This window comes from Haemaphysalis longicornis, unplaced genomic scaffold, assembly GCF_048455015.1.
Source record: "Haemaphysalis longicornis isolate Haplotype H1 unplaced genomic scaffold, Haemaphysalis longicornis Haplotype H1 scaffold_8, whole genome shotgun sequence".
Lineage (NCBI taxonomy): Eukaryota > Metazoa > Arthropoda > Arachnida > Ixodida > Ixodidae > Haemaphysalis > Haemaphysalis longicornis.
In genome coordinates, this window is record NW_027526445.1 from 93958515 (window position 1) to 93986304 (window position 27790).

Below are 27790 nucleotides of genomic sequence, written 5' to 3' on the forward strand. Positions count from 1 at the left end.
TTTTGAATGGAGGCATTTTATGTTCAGAAGAAAACGGAAGGCGTTCCGACGATCAGCCTTATCTTGGGAGCTGCTTCGGGTATTCCTGCGTAACTATGAAGTATTCAACGTGCTTCGGCGAAGCCGATTCGGCCGTGATTCGAGGAATCTAACGGTGCTTCGAGTACTGTGTACACCCGTCTCAGGAAAGCGAGTCCTAGATGCCAAACAGCGCCAGCGTACTGTTCAGCCTCAACGAAGGCGCTGTAACATTTTGTTCCTGCGGGCGTATCAACCTGCAAGAAGGAGAGAACGTATGGTTATAAATGAGTAAAACAATTTAAATGCATTATTTCTGCTGAAATTTCACTGGACCGGCAGTCCACAGTAAAGCAACAAATATCGTACTGCGTGATCGCAAGCGCTGTAAATGCAGCTATACTATTTCTCCTATAAAGTAAACGTGATATGTGCGAGCTGTAAAATCGCCGTAGTGTATGGGCATGCTTTCGTAGACTAAAAGCCCAACAAGTATTGCAGGTATATAACCTGCCGCATATATAGAGAACTCGATTTGCGGCGTGAAGTTAAACGGTTGTTGTGTATACTGTTAAACTAAAAATGCTGCCCAACGTTGCCGTATGAATTTGTATTTAGACGCAACCTTGCCATTTGTCATAGTCGGTTCTACATTTATCCCCAGGAAGTGCTTGTCGAAATACCAGAACCGCGACGACCGTTTCTTCGTAACTTTCCATTCTAAGCGGAGCATCGAGTCACTTTACCGTTGTGTTCTGGAGTTTGTGTTTAGCAAGACTTGCAAGGGATGTCGCCTTGTTTCACTCTCCAGAATCACTGAACTTGCTAATGCCGCTGAGACTGCTGTTATACTCCAGTGTGCTGCGCCACTGTTAAGGACGGCATCAATCATGGTGACACTGGAAGCGATGCCATTTCATGCATGGCGTCATGTCTTGTTATGACATTACCTGGACGGATAAGTATCAACCTCCTCGAAAACCTTTATTCCTTACCTTTAGTCTATACGAAAACGTTCAGCCCTCAGTAATACACAAATTACAATTGCATGTGCTCGGTGTGGCCACCAAATCTATATTTCCATATACAGGGCAAATAAGACGGGCTTGTGGGGGCCAATCGTGTTAACAAACTTTACTATCCCTTCCCAAAGAAAGTTGAGAGGAGCGCAAAGGCTTTCTCACCTGAAAACTGCGTCAAGAGGAGCAGGTTTCCATAAGGCCCCTAAAGTAATTAAGTAATTTTAGTGGCCTTAGGTTTCCAGACTAACCAGCGGCCTCTATCGGTAAGTCTTGGTAAAGTGACTTTCATCTGGGAAGTGCCGGCGAGGCGGTTCCCAGACCCAACGATAGAGGGCGTAGTGGTCTCGCAGGGGCGGGTTCCTCTCCCTCCCGCTAGGAGAGGGAGCCACCCGCCGCTGACGTTCAGCTGCCGATTTCTTTCCACTGTCCGTAAAATTTGCGCGTCGACGGCGCTGCCCCGTTTTCTGGCGAGCGTCAGTTTACGTTCGAGCCCACACAAGAGAGTCACAACTACGCTGTTTCAGCAAATTTCACACTAAGCGGGACTAGATTTAATTTTTTTGCAAGGCGTAGTTGCGCCATTAGAAAAGTTGGCCACCAAGCTAGCAGCTTTTGGCTGCTGTCATTACTTCATGTGCCGCTTTCCCGCTCATGGCAGTCCTTTCAACAGCGCTTACTTTGCAGTTATTTAGTGTAATTGAAAGTTATTTTGCGCTGCTAATATTGGGGGTGAAAACTTGCTTTCCACACGGTTTCAAGTCTTGCACGTTTTGCGGCTAGGTTCCTGAGCCATTGGAACTATCCCATAGAAATGCATGGGGAGTACGATTTGACAGCGAATTCCACATAAAATATTCAGAATCCTGGAAAGTTCTTCTAGTGTTTTCATCTACACGTTTACTTCTTGCTATGCGCCAAATATCACTTTCCTGAAGTGGTTTCCCCAGGTTCCTGACAGGTCGGAATTTTGAGCGAGAAAGCTGGGTATGTTGCGTTGAAAATATGCGTTCTACGAATCGACAAAATACACATTCTAAAATACACAAAATACACATTGGATTACACAGTAACAACAAAGCAGGTCTTCGTGGCATGACATACCTTCATCACGTAGTCTGTTGGTCTCAGAATGAAGTCTGCAGACGCGATATTGAACGCAACGTCTGGGAGGAGGTTCACTACATGGCAACCAAGCTCGTACTGCGTGAATTTGGGACAAAATGTAGCGTAGAATGAATTCCCTTGATATTTGTGTCATGTGGAGTCACGACAAGTATTTACTGCCTGTCCGGACAAGAGATAGAGTGCCCTTTGTATACAACATTGAAAAATGATGCTACAGGATATGCATCGAATCATATCGATAGAAGCTTTGAAGCAGTGGATATGTTTTGGGACCGAAAGAATATATAATTTCTTTTTCTTTGGGGCATTTGTTCAGGATTTACGGAACGAAATACTCAGACAATGCTATATATACCTTTTTACTGCGACGAATGGTAATCTCGGATAGCTTTGGGATTAAAACTACAAACGTGAACTCTGAAACCCTAAGAGCAAGTGCACGGTATGGCAAAAATTGTTTTTTTTTTACTTTAGATCCAGTTATTTAAGCTTTAAAGGGGCCCTGAATAGGTCGCCATTTCAAGAGCGCTAGAATGATGGTCGCCATTTCATGAGCTATAATGACGTTTTTTCTTGCCTTGGTTACGTGTGAATTGTCATTGCCATTCAAAAGAGCATTGGCGTAGCTTCCCCCGTGTGAGCTGGCCTTTTTGAAGCAGCTAGCGTTGAAGACTACGGCGTCGCTATTGGCGGGTTTCAATAAATGCTACAGCCAATCAGTGTTTCGGCTCTGGAGAGCCACCAGTGGTTTCGGTGGTCCGGGTAGCATCGGTGCGATCGACAATCCGGCACGGCATATCTTTGTACGGACGAATGTCGATCGTTGGCATCCGTCACACGAGCTTACAAGTTTGTTGATAGCCCGTCGTTTACAGATTTGAATACGCTGAAAAGTAATGAGCGCCATCTGCAGGCGGAAATGCCACTCGGCGTGACATCGTAAAGCGGTGACCGAATAACTGGGGCAATGCTAAGCCTTTTCTGCACGACCCGACCTGAAAGTGTCCGGTTCGCCGCGGCCACATGCAGAAACGCAAACGTGCCACCAGCCGCTGGTGTAAATCTTCAATTACGGTCGTGAGCGAGCATGTTATCTTTGGGGCGCCCTTCTGCGGCCTTTAAACGCCCGGTTACCCTATTCTAGAACTGACGAGCCGAAGCTAGCGCGGCGCACGCGAAATGCAGTGTTGCGCAGCCCAAGAGTAGGCGGAGCATGCGTGTCGGCTGATAAAAAAAAGCGTGACGTAACGCCGAGTGGAGTCAATGGCTGAGCGTATCTAGGAGCGAAAGGGGCTGATAAGTGTCTCTAGGTTATCTTGCGCTGAGCTTATCAGTTCGTAGCATCCACAGCGCTTTGAGTAGCAAGGAAAGAGCGAAAGCCTTCTAAACCTTATTTAGGGCCCCTTTATTTCAAGTTCAGCCAGAAATACAGCGGCAGACCTTAACGCAGAAACTGTAAGCGGCACTTTCGAGATTTACTTGTAAAAGCGACAGGGTTTTTAAAGGGCCATGAAGAAAAATACAAGTTTGCTTTATTTGAAAGATTTCGTCTTTTATAGTGCCTCTAGCGCTTTTCCGGATGCGAACGATGTTTTATTCATTGACAAATTATTCAATTTAAGCTAAATTTTTTTATTTTTCCGCCAAATCGTGTGTTTTCGTGGTCTGCATTGACATCACAAGAACTGACCACTCTGCAGCCGATTCCGAAGCCTTGTTTACCGTTAGTGAGCCTAGATGGTGCCACCATACCGCGGAAAGCCTCTTTCTGCCTTTGGTTTGTTTTTGACCGTATTTAAACCTGGCTTGTGTTTGTTCAGGGAGAAAATAATCGTTTCGTGAAACATAGTGCTCGCTCGAGAAATATGGTCACGTACGACACTGCTGTTTGCGTCAATCGGCTGTGTCGTCTGAGACAACTCTAAATCCCCGCAGTCCTGTGCAGCTAAATCAAGCATAGTGCGCGCAGTACTAACAGAAGTACGCATCGGCACTTCTATGTTTACGTGTGCTTTCCTAACTTCCACTTTTTGTCCCACCATTCTGACTGCTCTAAATTGAATATGCCCTACATTTAAGCGCAAATAGCTCGTTTGGCAAGCTTATAAGCTCTGCCTAATTTGCGTTTGCTTTTGCCGGCCTCCGAGCGAGTGGGTCGCATGACCATTCCCTTTTTTCCTAATTATATAGCTAATTTGAGCGATGTTTGCGTTAAAAGTGGTGTCAGTATGATTCTAACGAGGCAATCTTTTGAATCAACCAAACTTGTGTTTTGTCTTCATGGCCGCTTTAAATCTCGTGTATTCTGTTAAGTGTAAGCTGGATGGATCGCGCATTCAGAAAAAAAGTGCGACGCCAGGTGATAGCTTATTGAGCGCATAAAACGTCACAGAGTGAGTGCGAAAGTCACCCTCATCGTGAAAATTAATCGCTATTGTTTGGAACGTGGTGCTCTTTGTTGCAAAATGATGGCAAGCTCCCCCTCGGGTGGCTGAGGTACTAGGTGATACGATTTGCCATTGCCTCGGTGGTTAGCTGTCTTCGGACTTCACACAATTGTCGAAAATTACATTGGCTTTGACGGCTGTGATGGTGCCGCCGGGTCTACATTCAGTCATGGCTAGAAGGGCCCTCAAAAAGTAGAACACCCATGTTATAATGCCGGCCCAAGCGGTAAACGTGTCATACTCGTGGCACGGGTGCACGTGCTGAGGCAATGCGTGGCTATTATGGTGGGATGGTGGGGATGGTGAAAGCAGCTGGGATGATGGTAACTTACAGTGTTCCTCACGCACAGCGCAGGGCTAACACGACGAACCAATAAACAAATGTGCCACAAAATCCAGCGGGTAGAGATGGTATGCCTGCGATGAAGCTAACAGATGATGATTCTACTCTTAAATCATGGTGTCGCTTTCTACGAAATTGCTTGAACATTAGGCTGATAGCCCGTAAGTCCGCGCTATACTTAAAAAAGGGGCGCGACTCCGCGGAGTCAGCGCCACCAGAGGTCGCGCTGTCATTTATAGGTTGGCGGCAGAGGTGCGCAAGAGCCGCCTGGCAGGGAAGCTTTGACCAGGGCAAAGTAATAACACGGGCTGGATATCTCGGGAGGGAGAGGTCGGGATTGTTTTACGGGAACAAAAAAAAAAGTATTCTGCGGCAGTTTTGGTTTTGTGTATGACGAGTGAGATGGTGGTGTCATCATTTAGCAATGCATGGTTTTTAGGTTGTTAGGAAAGTTAGAGTATTTCCATTCCGCTTGGTTGTTTCTCTTGTTGTGAAGTTAATTTATGACGTTTAGCCCTAGTTAAAAGTTAGTTGCCTGTTTTATATGCTTAGATTATTTCGTATTTTTTATTGCATGTTTCACAGAATAAGCAACAGTGAAAGAGACCAACTGATTGATTCGTTACCGCATGGGCTAGTTTACTCACTTTCCCGTCGTCTGTTCTAGTCCCGTTGAGATCATCATTGATGGACCTGATAACGTGGGAGGGGCCTCCGATATAGGGCTCGGTTGGAGAAACCCTGGTACTCGTGATATCTTCTTCGAGTACGTGCTCACGGCAGGCGACGGTGATCCTGTGGTTATATGACCAGTTGCAATGGGCCTTGGCATATACACATGAATGTTTAGAAGGGCTTCCAGGAACATTTACTGCTGTGCATGATCGGTTGAGGCTGGCACCTTGCGATGTGAACGTTTAAGCATTTAGGATGTGAAGTGGGGATGGTTACTTAATTCATTTTTGGCACGAGTTTTAGTTATCACTAAAATGGTCTGCTTCACTGCAATGTCAGCTTGCCTCGCGGGTGGATGTTTTCACGTAGGTGGGCGGACCTGGAGGCCAGTTTTCGGGGTGAAAGAAACCTAAATTTGATTATTTTCAAGCTCGGCTTGCTTGCACGAATCACTTCGTGCATTTAAAGTTATATTTATGTTTTGTCTTTACTTGCAGCCTGAAGAATATTTCCAAGCTATTTCTCAGCAATATTTGAGGAACTTTAAGGCTGAATAAAAGACAGCCGAAGTATCTTCTCTTGTGGAAACCACAATTATTTTTCAGTTTCGCATTTCAAAAGGGAAATAAAGAGAAAGGGAAATGCGCAGGAAACGTTTGGGGGCTATTTAACTATCATTATAACTAACAGAGCCCTATATTTCTTTTTAACAGCTTTAGGAATTCAGGCCATTTCCGGCACAAACGCGTAATTGAAAATGCCAACCGTACTTTGATTACGAGCAGTAATATAGTTATTTCTTCGGTCAAAAGACTGACGACCGGAGAAAAACATCTCCACTAAGAACGATCGAATGTGGGGACGACACGTTATGTTTCAAGGTAACAAAACCCAATAATGGGCGTACTGATGAAGCCCGCTTGGCGCGTGATTATAGCGAACATATTCGGTAGTGCATACAATTAACCGCGCACATTTAGGGACCCACCAGCCTCCGCATGCATGCCGGAAACATAGTGCGTATGCTGTGCCCCCACCCTGCCATCATGGGAGCCATGCGGGCGACCAGAACGGTGAGCGCCGTGGAACCAGCATGCACTACGCACGAAGGATCTCCTCCCTCCTCGCGCTGTGAGGCAACCTTCATGAGTGACCTCTTCTAGTTTCTTCTCCCCCGCGACAAGCGGCAAATGACGGGAGCGCATGCGTAGATGCAAATTCCCAGAAGTAAGCGTTTGAATAGTACATGCAATCGTTTGAGGCACACACGCATGCGCGCACACAGGCATACCTAGAGTCACTAAATAAAGGCTTTTAGAGTATCGGCACTCTTTTCTCTCATTGTTATGTGCCTCCAGGATTTTCATTGGTCGGTCGTCACCACGTGATATTTGTTTACGTATGGGCGCAGCCATTTTGTTTCTGGACGCCTCTCCTCTTTCTCTCTCTGGTGCGCGGACGCTAGAGCGGCCGGTCGCACTCTGCCCGTCACAACCGGCGGCGGTTTCGTTGGGAGAAATGGCAACACTGCAAGCCAGAAACAAAATGGCCCCCAGACGCTTCCGGGTGCCCGAAGTGGCAGTACTCTTAAGCGTAGCGTATTTAGTGACGCTAGGCATACCCAGACAGAGTTTTTTAGCGGAAGGTGCTGATGAAAAGGTATTAAAACGATGGGGACAGAAAACCGCAAGGTTTTGTCTCTATAACACATTTGCAACGTCAAACGGCAACAGTGTGGAGCGAAATCTAAAGGGGTGTTTCGTTGACCTATTTCATTGATGTGGTGGTATTAGCACCACATAACATGGCCATGAAGCCATTAAAGTGTCGATCAGGAGGTTAGACAAATAATTAGCTGTGATTTTTGTGCGTAGGCATGGTACAGGCGCAATTTCGGCTTAAAGCGCGAGACACATGGACGATTGGTGCATGCGAATCACATGCGACTGATCGTTACGACTGTCCCCATGACTAGTCGTACGCGTCAATTTGAGACAGATGGCGCGATGCACGCGTGCGATGCGTCGTCGCGTCGTCGGCGCCTCGCAGCCAGCGAGGCTGCGCGTGACCATCCATGGCTGAAGCGAAACCTGCGGCTCGTTCCTCGACTCACCCGATCAACTACGACGATCGCTGAGCTGAATTTGTAGATTCCGCGTGTCGTTCGCAAGAAATGGATAAAGCAGGCAATCGTGAAGTGTTTTCTGCCTTCGGGAATAGTCCGCGCACACGCCGGCTGCGTCTGCCAGCTTGGCACACTCAGCGGCTCGAACCGACGCAGATCACGGTAGCAACCGCTTGTCGCTGCTCTTCCGAATCAATCTGATCGCTAAAAAGAAGTATCACATGCGAGAAAGTAGCTGTTAGTGTGGTGAAAAATTGTGCTAGGGATTGTTGTCAGGGCTTATTTTAAATGCGGCGTTCAGGAATCTGCCGCGATGCTAAGCCTGCGCTGACCGGCCGCGGAGGTTCGGCGGCCGAACGGTCTCCGCGGCGCGCGGTGCGCCGAGCGGCTGAGAGATGGCGCTACCTGCGCGGAATAATCGAGACAGGCTACGCAGATGATGATGATCGTTGGATGTTTATGGCGCAAGGGCTACGCAGATGTCTTGCTCACCGATCGATCAAACGGAAGCTATAGCTGAAATAAAGTTCCACATGCGAGAAAGGGGATGATAGTGTGGTGAAAAGTTGTGTTACGGATTGTAATTCGCAGTTACACAGATAGCGGCGATCACATACCCGCCAGGATGCTAAGCCTAAAGTTTCCAACACCCGAGCCGACCAGAGCAACGAAAGCCGGTTACGGGCGGTTGTGGCTCAGCGGGCTCTCATTGGCTGTGGCCTCACGACGATCGTAACGATGGCACGACTGCATCTGGCTTGCCAGTCGCATGTCGTGAGCCGCCTCCGACCAGCGAACGACGTCAAAACAGGTCCTAACGATCAATCGTAACGATCAGTCGCATGCGAATCGCTTGCACCAGTCGTACATGGGTCTCGCGCTTAAACGTTTATTGTTTCTATGGAGACATGCTTTTGCAAGTTGGTGAGTCATTAAAAACCGAAAAGCGACTAAAACACAGATTCCAAGATGGAGTGGACCCCGAATCGGTGCGACTAACGATAGTTTTATTTCGTTCGAGCAGCCAACACATACCCTGTAGCTACAATGAAAAGAAGTAAACAAAAATGACTACAATTACTGTGGTGACACGTGTGGGCGAGAACAGTGGCCTATCGTCTAGAAAGTTACAGAAACAATCGCAAAAGCTATCCAAAAATCTTATCCCTCACCACAGTAGAATGAATTTTCTGGGCAAAAATGCGTCGGTTGCAATTGCGCCATACTTTACGTGTTTAGTTTTCGCAGACGCTGCTTTGGATCGGTGAGCGGGGCAGTGGACGGCAAGGCAATGTTCGCTCCCACACATGTGGTTAGATACATCAGCTTTAGCTTTTATTGTATACTGGTGATTTTTCTTGCATCCACCACAGCAAGAGTTTATTGGTTCTTCAAGCCTGAATAAACCTAATATTTATGCAGCGCGGTTCTGTGTCCACTTCTTCCTCCTTGTGCTTCGCCTTTTGCGTTTCATTATTATTTTTTTCTTTCTTTAGTAACAGTTTAGAGACTTTGTTTTTGTTTGTGCCGGTCGAAATTTCCGACAGCCTGTAATTTAAGTGTTCTTCATATCGCTCTTCTAATTTCTTCTACCGCGATGGTATATTTCTGCTCTGAAAACATTTCAGCTTATCTGAACTATAGGCTAGATTCTTTCATGTTGTAAACTAACCAGCTGAGCAGTTTCTGTACCACTACAAATTGTACATAGTCTTATACGCAAGTGGATGCAAGATCTATATGTGCTGTTATTTTTAAGCGAAGCAAGCACTCAAGGTTCGTCCGCTGTCGAAGTGGTTACGCCTGAGCAACATAGAAAATGCAACGCCACGTTAGGTTACACCACACAACACTTTGAACACGATCAAACATGAACTCACTTTTTAATTGGGAAGTAGAATCCGGTGCCTTCCGAATGCACGAAGTTTAGCTCACCATGGTAGTAGTCGTGGTTTGCACCGCCGAAAAACGCTTCTCCCAGGGTGCCCTCGTCAGCGCTAAAGTATAGGCCTACCCACGGCTTAGCAATCAATCCCGCATGGGTCATTTCCTTGAGGGGTGAGTGGGGTTCAATACGCAATCCAAACACGCCATCGAAAGGATCGTTCACGTAGCTGGACACTCCGTGGAAGCCGATGGCATTGACGAAAAAATGTTTTCCGATGTCAGATCCACCGAGCTCTTGCTTGTCCAAGGATTGGTAGCCGCTGATGTTGCCCCTGCAGATGGGTGCGCCCGGTCGTCAGAAAAAGCTTTTATTACGCGTACTTTCCGTCTCTTTTTGACTGGTGATCAAAACAACGCAATGATTAGATTTAGTATGGCGTCGCTTCGATGTTCGCCAACGTAGCGGAGATGGAAAATTGCACCGTTTTGGAAGTGAGTGAACATGAAGTTTCGCCTGACTTGATGTTTGCGCGCCGCTTCTTTGGCCAAACATTCTCTAACAGCTCAATCATGACCCCGCTGTTTAGCGTGACAATCGATTTCCTTACGTCTCAATTTGTACCCACGTTGACCTACATACCAACCGTATTGCTGCTCATTATAGCGGCAATGGAACAGCGGGAGATTGACCCGGCAGACGACATTTTTTAACCAAGATCCTCCGACCACAGGAATAAAACTAAGCTTGACAATGGTGCGCCTCTAACATCGTGGCTGCTTATAAAGTAAATGTAAGCATCGTGTTCACTTCAGGATGTGAAATAGGGCGGGATGTCAGAGGATTATGGCCAGAGATAAGCGCCACCATTTGTGGGTTAATTTTTCTGGCCTCGTATGTTTTTGCAGTTGACAGTATCTAAAAAAGTCACCAAATGCCGCAGTAGTGCTTAAAGCACTTGCTTTGAAATGTTTTTGTGACGCGAACGAGGTGCTAAAGCTAGGGATCTTCCCCGTAAAACATTGGAAATTTGACGGTTATTATACAGCTTGTACATTAAAAAAAAAGCACTGCAACACTTTCTAGAACTCTTTTTTCAAAATCTTAAATGTTTGCATCACGTAGTCAACGAACACATCCAGTGCTCAGATTATGCGGTAACAAAGTACTTGGGCCACAAATTGCTCCTCTATGCCCCTCAGATACCTTCGAAACTTGCTCAAAAAATTTTCTCTCTTTACCGATCTTGGCGTCCTTCAACCGCTGGAATTACGTCATTACAGGGGTGAAGGGGCTATTGGCCGGTCTTCCTTCAGTTGCTCCAGTGAGCGCATTCGGTAGCCACTTTAAAAAGAGAGCCCCAAATACAAAACAGAAACGGCAGGCGTATCTGCGGTGACAAGCAAATCACGTAGTGCCGTTCCGTGCTGACGAAAACTATAGCTTTCGCAGTGCTTCCAGACTCGAAGGAAGCAGGTAACGCGCTTATCGGAAATGTTCCAGAGTCCCTTTTAGAAGATCGATAAAAGCATTCACCTGTTGAAATCAGTGGTGGTCTCTTCCCAATCCGTCGTGTAACTCGTCGATTCAGTCCAGTCGAACATGTTGTGCCCAACTAAAACGAAATAATGAATTCCGAAGGAAAGAAATAAAGAATTGTGAAAAAAGAAATAACGAATAATGATGGTATGCGCTACACAGAAATTCTCCTTCAGTGTAAATACGAGCAATAAAATCAGCATAAAACCCTCTCGTTGTTGTCAAAATAACGTATTCCAAAGTATAGTTCCGTAATACCCGGCAGCTTTTGTCTACTTATTTAAAAAAATGCTTAAGTTACACTTGCGAACATGAACGGGTAAAGCCGACGCCGAAATACGCTTGACAAAGAGTACTTGTTTCAATAGAATCAGTCTTTTTCAACGATTATTCAGGGAAGAGAAGGTTCAGTGCATGTCATCGCGGTAAACGCGAGGCACGTTTTTACATAGTTTTTATGTTTGCATTGTTTTGTGCCACGCTATTCAATGCAAACGCAATGAATGGCTAGCTGAGTGTAAAAATCGGCAGCGGTGTTCCTAGAAGCAAAAATTGGTCGTCATCCTGCCCTGTTGAAGTGGATGTCCAGCAAAGCTCTTGCAGACCACTAAAAATGGTGATGGAGGAAGGTATGAAATGTTTCTCGTCATCTTGGCGGGCTTGTCGCTTGCGCTCGGCTAGTGTCAATAGGTATGGGTGCAGATTAAGCGCCATCTTTTCTCCTGCTGTTCTGTGCTGCCACCATGCTCCTTAGGCAGTTCGCACTACGTGACACTTGTTTCCACTGCAACGATTCATGCGCGCCGACATTTTATTGCTTATGCGTTTTAGCCAGTCAACTCTGGTAGGCTTAGCTTGTCCTGCCTGCTCTGCGGATGCGCGCGACTGACATCGCTCCGAATACGAATCAAAGATAGTGCGTGTAACAGCATGTCAGCACTACGTGTGTGTCCGACGATACTGTTTTGCTGCATCTCAGATAGTGTTGTTAACGAACGACCCGGTTGAAGTTAACGGCGAGGCCGTAGATGCGGCAATGTCGCAACACTGATAAACTGATAAACGCCGAAATGGCCCCCCTGCTGACTTGCGTGCTTCAGTGGCGGTGCTCTAATACGTTATCTACTGACACTGCGCTCGACTTTTCTGGCGTCAAATGCTGGGTCCTGCTAGCCTGACGCATGCGCTCGGTGTCTTGGGCAAGAACTACTCTATTTAGTGACACTTGTACTGCCTAGCCTTCAAATATAATATCCAAACATACCCTTTACCACGAACACATGGTGGAGAGTCCCATTGTTCACAGGCGCCTTATCATTTATAATGCGGTTTCGATGTATAGTTTTGTGGTTTACTCAAACGAATTCTGAGCTCTATGCTGTACGCCTGTTTAGCCTGACGCGTGCGCTTGGCGTCTAAGGCCTTGGCGCCTTGGCCCACGGAGGTGAAACCATTGGGGGTATAGGTGTACAGATTTGCTGTAAAATGATTTTAAAATAGTGGCTCTTGGGTAACAGCGAAGCTGTTGCTGAGGGACCAGCCGAAATGCTGGAGGCGCAGCAGAAAGCAAACCGGCCGCGCCTTTGAAATGAAAACAAAGAAAAGCTAATCAACGCCGATGCTTCGCAATAGAATTCGTGAAGCCGGCGTGGGCGCTGTGCCTGCGCAGTGGGAGAGCACGATGCCGCTGCCTAAGCGCTGTGTGCAAGCAACGCCGGGAGGGGGGGGGGGGGGGGGGGTGGAGTGTTAAGCATTGGCCTATCCCAGCGGCGCTGCAGTCATCAGCGATCCAGAGAGCTCTGTTGGGTGCACAACCACGCTCTGCCGGCGCTGGAATCGCTTCTTCTGGCACGCCCACAATACCAGCATATCCGTTCAGCACCACGCTTCCCCAGAGCATTCAAAGGTACAGTAATGATTTCGCATTCACAGCTTGTAAGGGATGCTTAGGTGGTGTCAGAGTTTGTTTTCTGGCGGTGAATAAAGCATACATTGTTCGTAGTTGGTAATGCATAAAAGTAAGGCAGGCATCTCTCTCCGTTTCCTTGCTCCTTGTTATGTTTCGTGTGACCAGTTACTGGTGGTGGCGGCTCTCACGGCCCATGTACCAACTCATTCCACGACTGGTTTTCCCGCTTGCCACAGGTTATGTACCCCGGGTAATTAGTGTTAGCTTGCTTGGTCAGTTGTTCTTTGGTTTGTTTTCTCGTCTGCATGTTCACTGAATGACATGAAATGCAATGTCATTTCTGTGAACGGCGATGTTATTGAGCATGTATGCAGTGAGTGGGGTGGCGCACTATGAAATGCACTCTGTGTCTCTGCTCGGTGCTGGTCTTACCCACCGCGGTAGCTCAGTGGCTAAGGCTTCGTTCTGCTGAACTCAAGGAAACGGGGTCAATGCGGGCCGTGGTCTGACCGGTGACTTCTTGTCCAACAGAAGCGAAAACCGAAAACGCCCGTGTGTCGAGATTTGGGCGCAAAAGAAACATCCCCAGATGTCCAAATTAATCCGGAGCCCTCCACTACAGCGCACCTCATAGCACATGTGTAGCTCCGGCGCGTTAAACGCCATGATTGGAATTAGGATTCTTGGCTGATTTTCATGGTATTCGGGAATATCCGGTTTGGAGGGGAAGGCGCGAGTCAACCTTTTCTTAATCAAGTTTGAAACTAGGGAAGAGTTGCGACTTGTTGCTAGTCCGAATTGTGGACATTAAAAATTTGGCTTCGACGAGGACAAAGTAACAATCTTTACTGGCAATTCCATTCCACGTTCTGCATTGCTTGTACATACGTATCTCCGTACAAAATCCCGTTGACACTCAATGTCACGAGTTTGTACTTTTCATACTTGCTCTGCGTAGCGGCAGAGTCCCTCAATACCTTTCTCCGCGTAACGTCGCTTTCTGGCTGCACAAGTACATCGCCTTCTTCATTTTGGCTCCTTCGGTGTTGGTAGCACCTGCCGCAATTTGTGCTTCTTGAAGTGGTTCTTTTCGCAGCCAACACGCTCGATTTCGCTCGGTGTTACTGCCTCCTCGTCCTCGTGTGCTCGAGCTTACCCGAGTACTCTCCCCGGGCCCGTCCATGTTGTGGCCCCATGTGTACCACCCTGGCACTCAAAATATTTCAGAACATCAGACACGCCGACAGCATCTCTGCGCGCTACGCGCAAGCAGGCAGTGTTTCCCGCTCCCCCACCTCGCCCTCTCCCGTGAAGCCGCACCTGTGGACCGGAAAGCACAGACCTCATCTCTTATCACTCCATCCGTATCCACTACATGCATGGCATCCTCTCGCGTACCACTTGCTCTACACCCAACTGCCCTTCCTACCCATCAGTATGACACCTTTACTGGGAGTTCCATCCGCCAGACCTACCACCACACCTGCGTTCCCGCATCGCTTCCTGGAAGGACTGGTTGAACCCGGGTCCTGGCGTAGATGTCAAATCGACGCAAGAACTTCTTGCGGTCCACTGCCTTCGTGTTAGTGTGGTCCTCTGGGAGTTCTACTGAGCAGCCGTCTCCTAATGAAGAGACTGTGGCACGACGGCCCGAACTAGGGCTGTTTAAAGAATAAAGTTTTTTCTCTCTCTCTCCTCATCCTCGGTTGGTGTGGTGAATGACGAGCTGTGTTGGCAAGTACACCGCGTATCGTCGGTTGTCATTTACACCCCTGTGTGCACCGGCATGATGAACAAGAGAACGGTTCAGATAGCGCGCGCCATGTATGTGGCGGGACGCTCAAGCAGTGCACGACTTAAATTGGGCGAGTCATTACCATGGAAATGTAGTCAAGTATAGTTCCGCTTGACTCAGATTCGTCCCTGAAGGACGCGGCCGGGTCAAGCACGCCGTGACCATATCTGGCAGCGAAAGTTATAGACATGGAGTTCTTTTATACCCAGACGTCCCAGGTTCAAATCTCAAGACCGCGACTGTTCATTTATAACGGCCCCATTACTTTGTACATATTAGGCTTATTTTTATAATACAACTTTTCCTGCGCAGCAAAGGGATTAGGTGTTACAGGCGGGCTTTCCTATTGAGTTCAAGAGAAATGTTTGCGCATTGAAAATTCGAAAAATTTGAGTGGGTGTTGAGAATTATCACGTAGGCACTGCACTCAGGAATTCATTTGCACGGACACACGTACTTGTACATACGTGTGCCTTGAAGGTTTCAGGTTCGTTTGTTAGACGACCTTTTATTAAATATCACATATTACCGATGCAAATTTACGGAGAACGTCGTGTCAGGCGTTATGACAAAATTATTGGGAGAGTCGCTTAACAATGCTTCTGCATTAAGTTATCCTTACGAGGACATTGTATTGATGCCCTGTTTGTCGCAAGGGCGCTAAGGGCCATGGAACAATTTCATTCGAAAATTGTTCATGTTATGGAAGACGCAAGAGCATTTCACCCGCATTCGCCAGATTCTGAACATTGTGACATGTTTGGGTTCGAGTTCGTTCACCAGGAAGAAATCAGTGCTGAGTTCAACGCATCTACAACAACTGCGGGCGTACTCACAGCATGGCTCTATCTTTGCGCAAAAGTAGGCCGGTACCCACGTCGTACCGGTGGGGTCGAGTAAGACGTTGAATGCCTGACCAGGGGTGCCAATCTTCAGCGCTGCGGTGTAGTGAAGCTGCAAAGAAAGTCCCTGTGTCCATTGCGCGTGATGCATTGGTCCATGTCAGCTAAAAGTTCCGCGATTGTCTCTCTTCGACAGACTAGTTGTCATTTGCTTCTCCGACAGAACTTAGCGTAACGAATGCGGAAAGGTACTGTTCACACTGCTAGTATCCTAACGGTGGTATCAATATTTATTTCAGGGAAGTATTTTACAAATTTTATTTTAGCAACCCTATCTGACAATTGTCCGGGCTGAAACAAGGACAATTAGTTTTTGTTCGCAGGAGATTAGATCACGGTGTAATTAATTCATTACAGTCTGTACTGAAACCTGTTCACGAGTGACGTGGTCTTATCAGGCTATGTGTAATAAATACAATATTTAAAATTTACTCGTCATTTATACATCGTATTAGAGAGAACGATGCGCTTTTCAGACCAAAACGATCTGAGTGGCATTGACGGACTTATTTTAAAGTAAGATGTTGCTTCGCTTTAATTTTTGGTTCTCGTATAATTACCGAGAAAACACTTATCGCCATCCGCATTTACCCTACACCCAATTTCATGTTTCTGCAGAAACACAAGAAAGGTATTCAAGCTAGAGGGTTCATTTATATATATTAACTTTGTTATATTACGCAAGCCAACTTAGCTCAGGCCAACCACGCGGATATTTTAAATGCTATACTAAAAGTGCACCCCCCCCCCCTGCGAACACTCGGAATATATGTTTACTGGGTACAATAATAGGAGATTTTCTGAATCATACAAACTCGAGCTTTTCGGTAGAATATTCTAGTTTTAATCAAGGTGATACCTTTTGCTTAATCAGCGTACCGGAGTTAAAATAGTTCAAACCTATAGTTCACTCGCGCACAAGATTTTAGGGGCGAAGCTCCTAAGGCCATGGGTCTGTCCATCCCTTGTGTCTCGTGGTACGTGACCGCCGCATGCTTTCGGAGATGTCGCAAAGTGGGCCGCATCGCACGCGCAAGAACCGGCTGCAACCGGCAGCGCAAAATCGGCACCGGGAGCGCGAGCTTGTCTGTGTTCGCCAACGGAGGCGCGAGCGCACGTGCACTGCGAGGGGGAGATCACGCAAGAGATCACGCCACGAACGCAGGCAGTCGTTCTCGGAGACCGAACGAGACGCAAGGGCCTTTGCTCGTTTCCTCTCGTCTTGTTCGGGCACAAGTTCGCCCTAAATAAAAGTTCTTTCTTTACCGTTGTGTCCCATCCTACGTGACAAATTGTGGTGGAGGTGCGGGGTAGTCCTCGATGGCGCGGGGTCTTTCACCAGGTCTGGGCCTGGGAGCATTGACTCCGAAAATAAAAGTTGATTTGTACAATGTACGCACACAGTCTTACGTCTTTCTTAATGATGTAATGGGCGAACTTTCACGGGAGAGTTACGGTTACCGATGATCTCCCCCTCTCGAGCTTCGCCCCACTTATCATCATTCATTCCGTGGATATGGCGTGATTTTTTTACTATGCCCCACCGTTCAGACAAACGCCGACATTCCGATGCTTTGGAGAACTTTCCAAAGCTGCTTTTTTATAGCGAGAGTGAGGCATCGGTAACGGAAAAATGCACATAATTTATTTCGTTGCAGGGTTCGCTTACAGAGTACAGTGGGTAACACACTTGTCTATAGCAGGGAGCTGCAAGCCTAATCTGACCTCGGACGTTCTATCTCTTTACGACACGGACAGGGCGCTCGAACTCGCCGCCATAAACTTCCTCACGTATTGAGCGGACCATCGGTTTCGTGATGTGCCCACTGCCACGTTTTTTTTTTGACGATTGGTTTTTGAATTTTGCTGGGAGTTATTCCGACACCTTTCCTTCGCATCATAGCAGTGCGACGGCTGCGGTGTATTGTTACAGATCGGTTCCGACCAGTGCTTTAGCTATGCAGCGATGGGGAGCCGAGTAGCGTATACTCACGTAAAGCTACCAACCGTGCCGGATTATGCGGGACTGTCCCGACTTTTCGTACAACGTCCCGAGTCCCGCGCCGTCACTGTCAGGATAGCTATATTTGCCGGATTTGTTCTGGACAGCCAAGTTAGGATTATTTTTGTGATCCAAACCTAGCTCAACAAGGCGCATCACGCTCCGTAACACAAAGTTAGCGCAAACTTGTCCAGGCAGAGCTTCGGATAAAGCTGACCTTCCACGTGAAGTCCGAGAACATTAACGAGTTTGCTCTCCAGCGAGAGAAATTGTTGCGAGCAGCATGTAGCCAGATGAAGTACCACTTCAAGAGGCTACAACAATAAAGAAAGAATAGATGTTTCTGGAAAAGACCGCCATAAAGAACACTGATTTCGTTGCCACCCTAGGTTAGGTTGCGCTACAACTTAAGGAGAATCTAGAATGGCCAAAGTTATGTGCACGGCGCCACAGAGTGTTTCAACGGCCGTCAAACAAAATATACACGAAACAACCACTGTCCGTGGGGAGCGGGGGTTGTATGCTAGCACAAGCCTATGAGGCGTATGCGGAGGAGTCTGCTGAGCCTGAGGTATTGAACCAACTTATCCTCAAGTACAACACGGTAGTACTTTTAAAAGCTTTGGTGATACAGCTCTTCAGCATTGCCAACGAGGTGTTGACGAAAAAAGCGGGTTCGTCTGTCCGACCCCAACATCGAGGTGCAGCTCTTGCTCGGTTCAAACAAAGGACTCTACTAAGTTGCGGATATGTATTCAGGACATTTTTTTTTCACTCATTCTATAATATTAAATCAGAATTCATTAAACGGCTATGTACTCTTCCTTTCGATGCGGTTTCTTGTGCAAGACATTTATGTTCCTGCGGGTGAGTAACTTTCTATTTGACCACCTGAAGCACAGTATCCTGACGGCATCTTTGAAGACCCAAGTGGAAATGGCCCTATCTGTTGCGCTTGTAATGGACGAGCACGACACTTTCAGTTGAAAATGTCTGCAATATGTCGGTGCCCCGTGAAAAATTCGTGTAGGAGCGCTACGGATTACCAAGCACCTTGGGATGTTTAATGTGCGCCGAAATCCCGTGCACAAAGACCTTTTAATTATTGTTTCTAGAAAAAAAAAACAAAGGAAATTGAGCTTTTGGCCTTGTACACAAGACAATGACGCCTTACCTTCTGAGCCGCCGCGGTAATAGTTTTTAATTTTCAACTGAGAACTTAGCTTTGGTTTAATGCTGCTGGTATTGTTTTAACAGAAATGTAATGGCCTACAATGCTGTAAGTTCTAAAGCTCTGTGATTATGCCATCGGTATGAGTGTAAAAAGCGGCAGGCTGTCTCCCTGCTTTTTGAAATGCGAGTGGACTCGTCCGGCTTCTTGTATGGTGGCTGCACTGGAAAAATACGTTGGTATGAACTCACATTTTTGTGATTGACCAGTGGTACAGAGATGGTTCGTGGACCATGTTGCACACTCGCGCAACCCTCGAGCAGCGCATTGTTCCTTGCGGATCTGCTGTTTATAACAAAAATTGAACCATATATCAACATTTGTTTCCTATTTTTTTATGAATTTTTATTTAAAATGGTAAATTATGGTAAAAATAATTGATGTGTACGCTTTAAATTTTTATAGTGCAGGATTGTTCGGTATTGTACCGTGAAACTTTTGCCACTCAAAATAAAATACTGAAAATATAATTAATGTCTTAGGGCCCAAATTCGCAGGCCTTTTACGAAATATATGCGATGAAGTAGAGACTCAATTGTAAATTTTAACAAAATTAACGCTTGTACCATGCTTCACTGTTGTCTGCATTACATTGGGCAGTTGGAACAGGTCTACAATCGTTTATACTCTGCGTTTTAGAGAAACTCAGTGTTCACTGTGAGTCAGCCGTTCATGTCTATATATAGAAGATGCAATGGGAAACTAAAGTTTTTGTTTTTCTGAAGTAGCCGAAAAACTGGCAGTGATGTCTGTAATATTCAAATTATTACAGTTGTTGCTCTCCAAAAACACTGAGTTAACAATTCTTGCATTTTTTGTGAATTCATTTTGAAATATGAGCTCCCTTTTCCCGCTTTCTGGTGTCCTTTCGTTCGTCTACATCACAAATGTTTGTACATGAAAAGTATCCCACAAACGTGACATTGTTTTCCCGCAATGCAAATAAATAACTATAACAGGTATTCTAGGTTCTAAGTTGGAAAATAAATGTGTTTCCATCAATATATAGATTATAATTTGTAAAACTGTTTGCAAATATCCGACTTCGACATTTATAATTAGCGTGGTGCGGAATTCACAGAACCCATAAGCCTCTGCAAACTTTAGAGAAGCATACAAAAACAATGTACAAAATCGCGAATTTTGTCCATTTTTAGTTCAACCGCAGGAATGAAAACAACACACAAAATAGATCGGGATGCGAACAACTGAAAACATGAAAATAACAGAGAACCATGCTGAAATTATCTCCCTCGAAAGAGTGCTGAAAATGAAAGAAGAAAATGCAATTTGCCTAATTAAGAATGTAGTTTCGAATGTACCTGATATTTGCGCTGACGCTGTTGCACACAAGAACCGACAAAGCAAGCGTGGCAAACGGTACTCCGCTCATTTCGCGTGCGAAGGGTGGCGGCTCTGCAGAGAGAGGCGGAGCACTTCCGTTCCTTGAGGTGTACTGACGCAACCTTCTCTGTTGTTTGACTAGCAGTGCATTTTGACTTTTTAGGCATAGGCACACTGGGAAGCGAGCGGCTAAGAGCTAGCGACCGGGGCTATCATGTTTTGGAGGTGTCCTTTTCCGCCTTCAACCGCTGCCCTCGAAGACGAACGCTATCAGTACGGTAAATGCGGTCGTTTGGAAAACGGCGTATCTCTGCTGCATACAGCAGCGAGGTTATCTCGCTACAAGCGAACGACCTGAACAGGTTCTGCCAAAATGTTAGGCGTATATTGACCTTTTTAACTTCTTCGTCCTTGTAGCTGCCATTTTATTAGTGGTCTTTGCTAGCGTCTCTCTGATTGGTGAATACGACAGGAAAATGTAACTGCGCATGCTCAACACAACCAAGAACATGTCCTGATCTTATTATAGATTAACGGATGAACATGTTTATACATAGCTTGCTCATGACATCATCACAGTCGTTTATTGTGACTCACTTGCAGCTGTCTTAGTGCTCTCAAAGATAAGAAAATCACATAAGTGTTCAGCCTGTCGCCGTGCTTGTGGGTCACAAACATGGCATCTACGCTGACCTCAGTGCAAGCCATCTTAACATAAAAAAAGTGATTTGGATAAAGCCCAGCTAATGACCGCGTAAGTTCAATTGCTACTTTGTAGTGAACAAAACAAGAAAGTCACACAGGAAAACGGATCATTGGGCTAGTTGGCAGTTTCTCATCTTGGTGGTCAAAGCGCTCGTAAAAGAGGGACGGAGGAAGAAAGAGACACAGCACCAATTCGACACTAGTGGTTTATGGAAAAGGCATACCAATATATAAAGACTTTACCTCACATGATGTGTTCCTCTCGTTCATTCTGATAACAGTCAGAGTACTTGTATCTGTGTCACAAACTCTGGAAGTAGTATAGAGAAGTCTTGAGGTTTTTGCAAATTTTTAACGCTCTTCCCCATTTGGTTTCCACGTGTGCCTCTGATCGTGTATATTCCCGTTGGAAATTTATTTCGTGGTTTTACCACGGGTGAGGGGAACGCATCACGTCAGGTCTAGTACTTGCGCAGTTTTACGTCCTCTCACTAAAGGGACAGGCAACCGATTTTTGTGCAGTATGCGCTCTGTAATGGAAACGAGGGCATCTCTTAAAACACCTTAACCCGAAACTGTTTTCCCTCATAAAGCCCTATAACGTTCGAAAACAGAAGTTTTAAATCTACCAGCCTTACGCATGCTTCCAAAAAGAATTCTGATGACCATGACGGTGAACCGTGTGGCAACATACATTTAACTGTACACGAGCTTAAAAAAAGGTACTTAAAATGTTATAACCGGCAAAAGCAATAATAAAGTGCAGTGTTTTCTACTTCTTTGTGCGGATTTGAATCACGCATTGAAACCAATGCAGTTGTTTCTACACGTACGATAGTGCCACGTTCAGACACTAGGGGGCGCTGCCCTTCAGAATTCAGAATTCAGGGAAGGGATGGGTAAGCAAGCGGAGTAATCGTACGGATGAAAATTTAGAACACTGGGGAGAGAAAAAAGGGGGGTGGAAGCGATGAGAGTTTAAAACAGGGGTGATGGGGGGGGGGAAGCAAATCTATTAAGTTCGCTAGGAGTAGGGCAAGTAAGCGTAATAAAACAGGCAAGTCGGTTGCTGCCAAACGACGCCCCGATTCAAAGAGAGAGCCACTAATCATCATCATTATCATCAGTTTATTGCTGAAGTACAATAATTTCCGCCAATTTATTTAGAAATTTCTTGTGGTGACCAGATTATATAAAATGCTGGCTTTCGTACGAACTAGAAGACATGCACTCCAAAAAATCGGTTGTCTGTCCCTTTAAACCACCAGTTACGAGTTCGCGCCAAGTCGTCTTTCTGCATTCGTTCCTGTTTTGTGAGCGTGTTAGCCACCAAGAAAAAAAAAAAAAACGCTCAAGCTCGACCTCTCCTCGCACCCCCCCCCCCCCCCACGCCAAAAAACCAAACAATAACAAAGCAAGGGCATCCACCCTCTCATGCTTTCCATTTTTAGTTTTTATCGACAAAGACAAAAACGCCCACGGATGCATCGAAGAAAATAATATCTGTAGGAGGGCACAGAGTGGAGGAGCCTGTATTAGCAAAGCTTTAAAGATGGGAAACTCAAAGAGGAGTATGACATTTAGCGTTTAAAGTTGACTTCTGCAGTGCCGAACTGACCACGCATAGTGCAGAGGTGGTCATACATGTCGGTACGTGGAAAAACTCAAACTTTTGGCTATTTTACGTGCCGAAGCCGCGCGCTGGCTTTGAGGTGCACCTTAGTGAAAACCCCAGCGTCAACGATGTGCGGGAGACTCTTGTTATCACATTCTCCTGGACTCGGGTTCGAATCACACAAGCACTTTCCGGCCATTTCTCGGACCATCTTTCGTTCGCGCCGACGCCTGATGACGCCTTTCCGCATTATGGCGCATTTAATCCTCTCGCGTTAAAGAGTAGCGGCGAAAGACTCTAAGCCTACCCGAGGCTATCACCTAAGGTATTCCTAACAACATTCTGTGTTTTCACTTCTTTGTATATCTTGGCAGAGGCAAAGGTGGTTTGTAATCCATTTAAAAAATGCTAATGTATTATAAAACCAGTGGTTCTCGCAATAATGCCAACAGATTAGAATGAAGGAGAAATAGAAAACTAAAAGGTACGAATTGTTACAATATAAAAGTCGAAAGTGCTCCCCTTTAACAACCCTTGTTTTTACAATAAACGTGGTTCTAATATGCAATAAATGTAAATATGCTTGCAAAGCAGTGTTCTCTAATGCGCTACTTACCGAGTATACGCATCGTTGCCACCACATCCGTTTTTGCTTCTAATAATAAACAACGATTAAAAGTATACTGCAGGGGCTGCTAGCTTAGTTGAGTTTGGCATGTGATGAACATCGGCTACTATCTTGTTTAGCCTTGTGGAATCTTCGCTGAAGTTTAATTCGAAAGGGGCAGACATTAGTGTCAGATACACCGGATATCACAACCTTTCAGACTTTGTAATCATCACAACTGCAACAGTACATATAACCGACATTTTGACAACGCAAAACATATGGAAAAAGCCTGCACTTTTTTTTCAAAAGAATTTCCGACCATCAGACCGCAGGCATGGGTGTAACAATGGGAATTGTGAACAGATGGGCGTCATTCCAAAACAGATGAGCGAGGGCGTTTTCTTACCTTGCAGATGCTTCATCTGTGCATCTCTTCCTCAGAGAATGGCTATTTATTTTTTAGCGTTTCCCGCTTTTCTTTTCCAACGACAGCTGTCGGTAAAAAAGAATGTAATACGATTTTAAAGCGACTACAGACAACGAGCAACCTTGATTAGGAAGCAAACTCGAGTAGAATATTGCATACTTCAAATTGAGAGAAAGAAATGGATTTGGACTGGCCGTGCAGTACAACGAACAGACAACAGGTGGACGACCAGGGTAATAGAATGGGCACCAAAGACAGGACTAGAAGGCAGGGAGGACATTAACTCGATGGAGCGACGAAATAAGAAAATTCGGAGGCAACGTATGAACTCGGGCAGCGCAGGACAGAAGCGGGTGGAGGTCAAGGGCAGAAGCTTTCGTCCTAGATGCAGTGGAGCTAAATAAGCTGTTGATGATTATGATGATGACTATTCGGCACTCGAGAACTTGAACTTGAAAAAGCTGATGTGCTTTCACTTCTTACGTAGTTGGGAAGTCATTTTCACCGGGAGGGAGGATTCTTAACGTATACGTAATTGTAACACACCGTGAATATTTACTATTTGATCATTTCCTGTAGCTTCCGCAGCCAATCGTATATGTCTTCATCTTTGTACTTTTGTCATGCCCAATGCTTGAAGGAGTAGCACTTCGAGACTGGAATATCGTCCACACTACAGGAACGTTTGCGCGACAAGTAAACGATGACGTAAACCACGAAGTCATGGAAATACAACTTCAGGCAGCACCTTCTACCTTAAAACTGATTCACCATGAGTCAGCCTCTAAGATAAGAACGTTTATGGGTCAGCGTGTCCGTCAACGTCACAAGCACAGAGGCTCATCAGCCTGAATATTTTGAGATACCTCCCTATCAATCGGCGACAAAACAGACGGGCGTTAGTCCCAAGCACCCGACCAAGGTGGTCAAATAAGGAATACTGCTTTAGGTCCTATTAATTTATGGGCCCAGACAGACGCACGAAGCCTGTACTGGAGCCAAACTAAGACGAATTTTGCAAGTGAGACCGCATTTATCAGCGATAACCGCAAAGAACAGGAAACAATTGTTGAGGCCCTTCCGGGAGAGAGCTCAGTAGTATTAAATTTAAGGTAAGTCAGAAGATATGGGAAGTAGTTAAACATGTCTGTGCGATGAGATGGCCTTTATATATAGAGAGAGAAGGTATATAGAAAAGGTAGTAAATGTAGTTAAACGGACACTGAAGTGAATTTGTGAAGCTCCCGTTTTTGCTCCACTGCATAGACTGGCTCAAATTAACACACTTTGCATCGTTTATCCAGTTGATAAGTAGGTAATTATTTTATAAAACAAGAAATTAGCAGTGGCTTAGCTCGGCTATGCCAGGATATACGTAGCGTGAGCTACGGTTCAGCTGGTTATTCTTAGGTTTCCTGGTTGTCAAGGATTAGCTGCTAATCATGCTCACTGCTGCTAAAACTATTTCCAATCCAATCCAATCCAGCCCAGTCCAGTCCAGTCACTGCTCCTCCCGCATGAGCAGCACGACTCTCCAGGAGCCACGCGAAACGGCTATCAAGCGGCTCCGGCGCAGTGACAGGCTTGGTTACTTCGCAACGGAGCCGACAGCTGGGAACGCGCCGGTGCCAGTGCGTCTGCCGCGGCTATGACGTCACTCCTCTGGAATGCGCAGGCTGGCGAATGTGGAGACCCAATTCTCTACAACCCGTACTACAATTGGATTATATTTCCAATACAATCCAATTTATTCCAAACCAAACCAATCCAATCCAAATCCAAATCCAATCCAATCTCATGCTCTTCGCTCTTGTGCAGTACGGCCCTTCACGGCCCACGCGGAACTGCGCAACCACGGCCAGTGTAGCTTACGCTACAAAAAACTGAGATGCGCGGTCTGCGGCGGCCGCACCAACTAAACGCTGTGATGTCGGGTGTACCGTGCACCGTGATTGGACGAAGGCCAAGACTGGCATTCAAACAAGGTTTGGTTTCGGATCTGTAAAGCAACATGCTTGACTTGCGACGTTATCATGGGATGGGCATTCTCGATATCTCAATAATCGTCATACCGCGCTTCTGTCATGTTGTCGGCTGTAAAATGCCTACGATAAGCCTTCCGGGACGGCTTGGAATCGTAGCCGTGGCATACGCAGTGGATGAGCGCCCTCCGCGTCACCGCAGGCACTCAAATGTCATGCGCTTTCCCCCCATATTTGGAGCTTCCCTCACTCGTGCCTCTATGGTAAAAAGCGTGTTCGCACCAGGCCAAGGGTCTGCTGATTCTTGCCTGTGCCCACTGGCCGCAAGCAGTCGGTGCTTATGGCAACAGCACGCTAACGAGAACTCGCTAGCACGCCAGTGTCAGTCTGCGCGCGTTCTGTGAACTCACCCGCGGAACAGTGAACTTTACGGCCCAAAAATGGTGAAGTCAGTAAAGAAACAATGACCGAAAACGAGAAAAATCAACTTCATAAAACGAAAGAATCTTAGCTCGGAGATTCGAACTTGCGACTTGCAACACAACATACCTAGCGCTCCAGACCACTCAGCCTTGATCCAGCGTTGGCGCCACTATAAATATAAGGTATATAATGTATAACCAGTTTGCAATTCTATTTAGTTTTAGCATTTTAAGCTGCTTAGTTGACTATTTGTTGTATAGAGCTCGCGCAGTAAGCGTCCCCCAAACTTCCACAATATCTCACGTCTAGCGATCGGATTTATTAGACGGAAAAGCGTTCGCAGATGTGTGGTCTTGCTGCTGACCACTATGCTTGTTCACCCAGCGCAAAAAAGTGCTTCCCGCACCCTAGTTTTACGCTTTACGGTAAAAGTTTCAGTTGATTTTAGTTTTTTAGTACCTATACTGACTTCGCTAACTCTTCTCCCGCCTTCAAGTGGCCTTACATTTTCGTACTCACGTACCAGTCAGCGAAATGCCGCATGTGCGCTTGTGCAGCGCTTGTGTGGAGAGACCTGGACTTGGAGCTTGATACAGTGTATAAACAAAGTAACGAAAGGCACATTCTTCCTTTCACAAACGTGTCGTGGCTTAGTTTCAAGTGAGCGAACGAATTGCGACGACCCGTCGGTGGCCGGCGGACTAAACGCTGCGCCGACTGATTCCGTCGGAAGGTCGGCGAGCCGTGCAGTAGCGCAGTCAAGCCAAGTCATCTCCTCCTGACGTCACAAAAAAACGACACAGAAAATGGGCGAGGATACAGATAGGAGGATAGCATTTTCGAATTGATTGTTCTACTAAATAAATTCGCGTTAACGCCCTCAGAGTGTTCGAAACGTGGCCTATGGACTCCTGACTACAATTTGCGCTAGTAATCCCGCAATATTTACAAATCACTTTAGTGTCACTTTAAGTTGAACAAGCTGTCACTGCTGATCCAGGCCCCAAGAAAATAATGAGGCACAGAACTAGTACGGGCTAGGGTAAATTCAAGAAACAATCCTCATTTGGGAACCCTAGCCTATTTAGGTAACGATAAGCAATTGCATACAGCCAAACCTTACTGCTGGTAAGATTATATGGTGACGGAAGAAGGGTCTTACTAATACCCTGTAGGAGTAGGATCAACTAGGCTGCCTGGTAATTATTCATTTTGCCGCAGCGTGAGAAAAACGTAGACTACAGTGAAGGCATAGAAAATACAGGTCACAGCAGTAACTAAAAGCTCATTTTGTGGGGAGAAAACATGTTATAATAAAGGCCAACCTTCAAGCCTGTGCGAAGAGAACGCGCCGCACATGAAGAAAAGTCACTAAACAAGCGGCCCAAAGATGGGCAAAGGACATCTGACGTGCTTAGATAATCGTAACCCACGAAGCAATCTTTTTACCGCTTACTCAATGCCTAAGAGAGCAATTTAGCTACCAAGAAGGGGGAAGGAAAAGCCTGACTTACTCACGTCTTTGGTACTTTTATGTGATGATATTCCATTATGTTCGCGCTCAACGTATCTTGGTTTCTGAACAATAGGGTCGTTTTCTCCAGGTTGGGCTGAGGCGCGCCCTTCCCGCAGCCTCGGTAGTTGCCTGCTGCGTGTATTGCTGCTT

General features: G+C 46.2%; 1 protein-coding gene across 1 annotated transcript; it reads right to left on the minus strand.

The window, feature by feature from the left end:
- LOC144148683 (lysosomal aspartic protease-like) lies at positions 1-27790 on the minus strand. Its single transcript, XM_077680198.1, has 10 exons — positions 27639-27790; positions 23699-23784; positions 20341-20434; positions 19210-19303; positions 15720-15837; positions 11177-11255; positions 9636-9974; positions 5603-5750; positions 2142-2240; positions 1-275 (listed from the first exon to the last, which is right to left on the minus strand). The coding sequence occupies exons 2-10, from the start codon at positions 23712-23714 to the stop codon at positions 105-107; spliced, it is 1158 nt and encodes a 385-aa protein (XP_077536324.1). The 5' UTR covers positions 23715-23784; positions 27639-27790; the 3' UTR covers positions 1-104.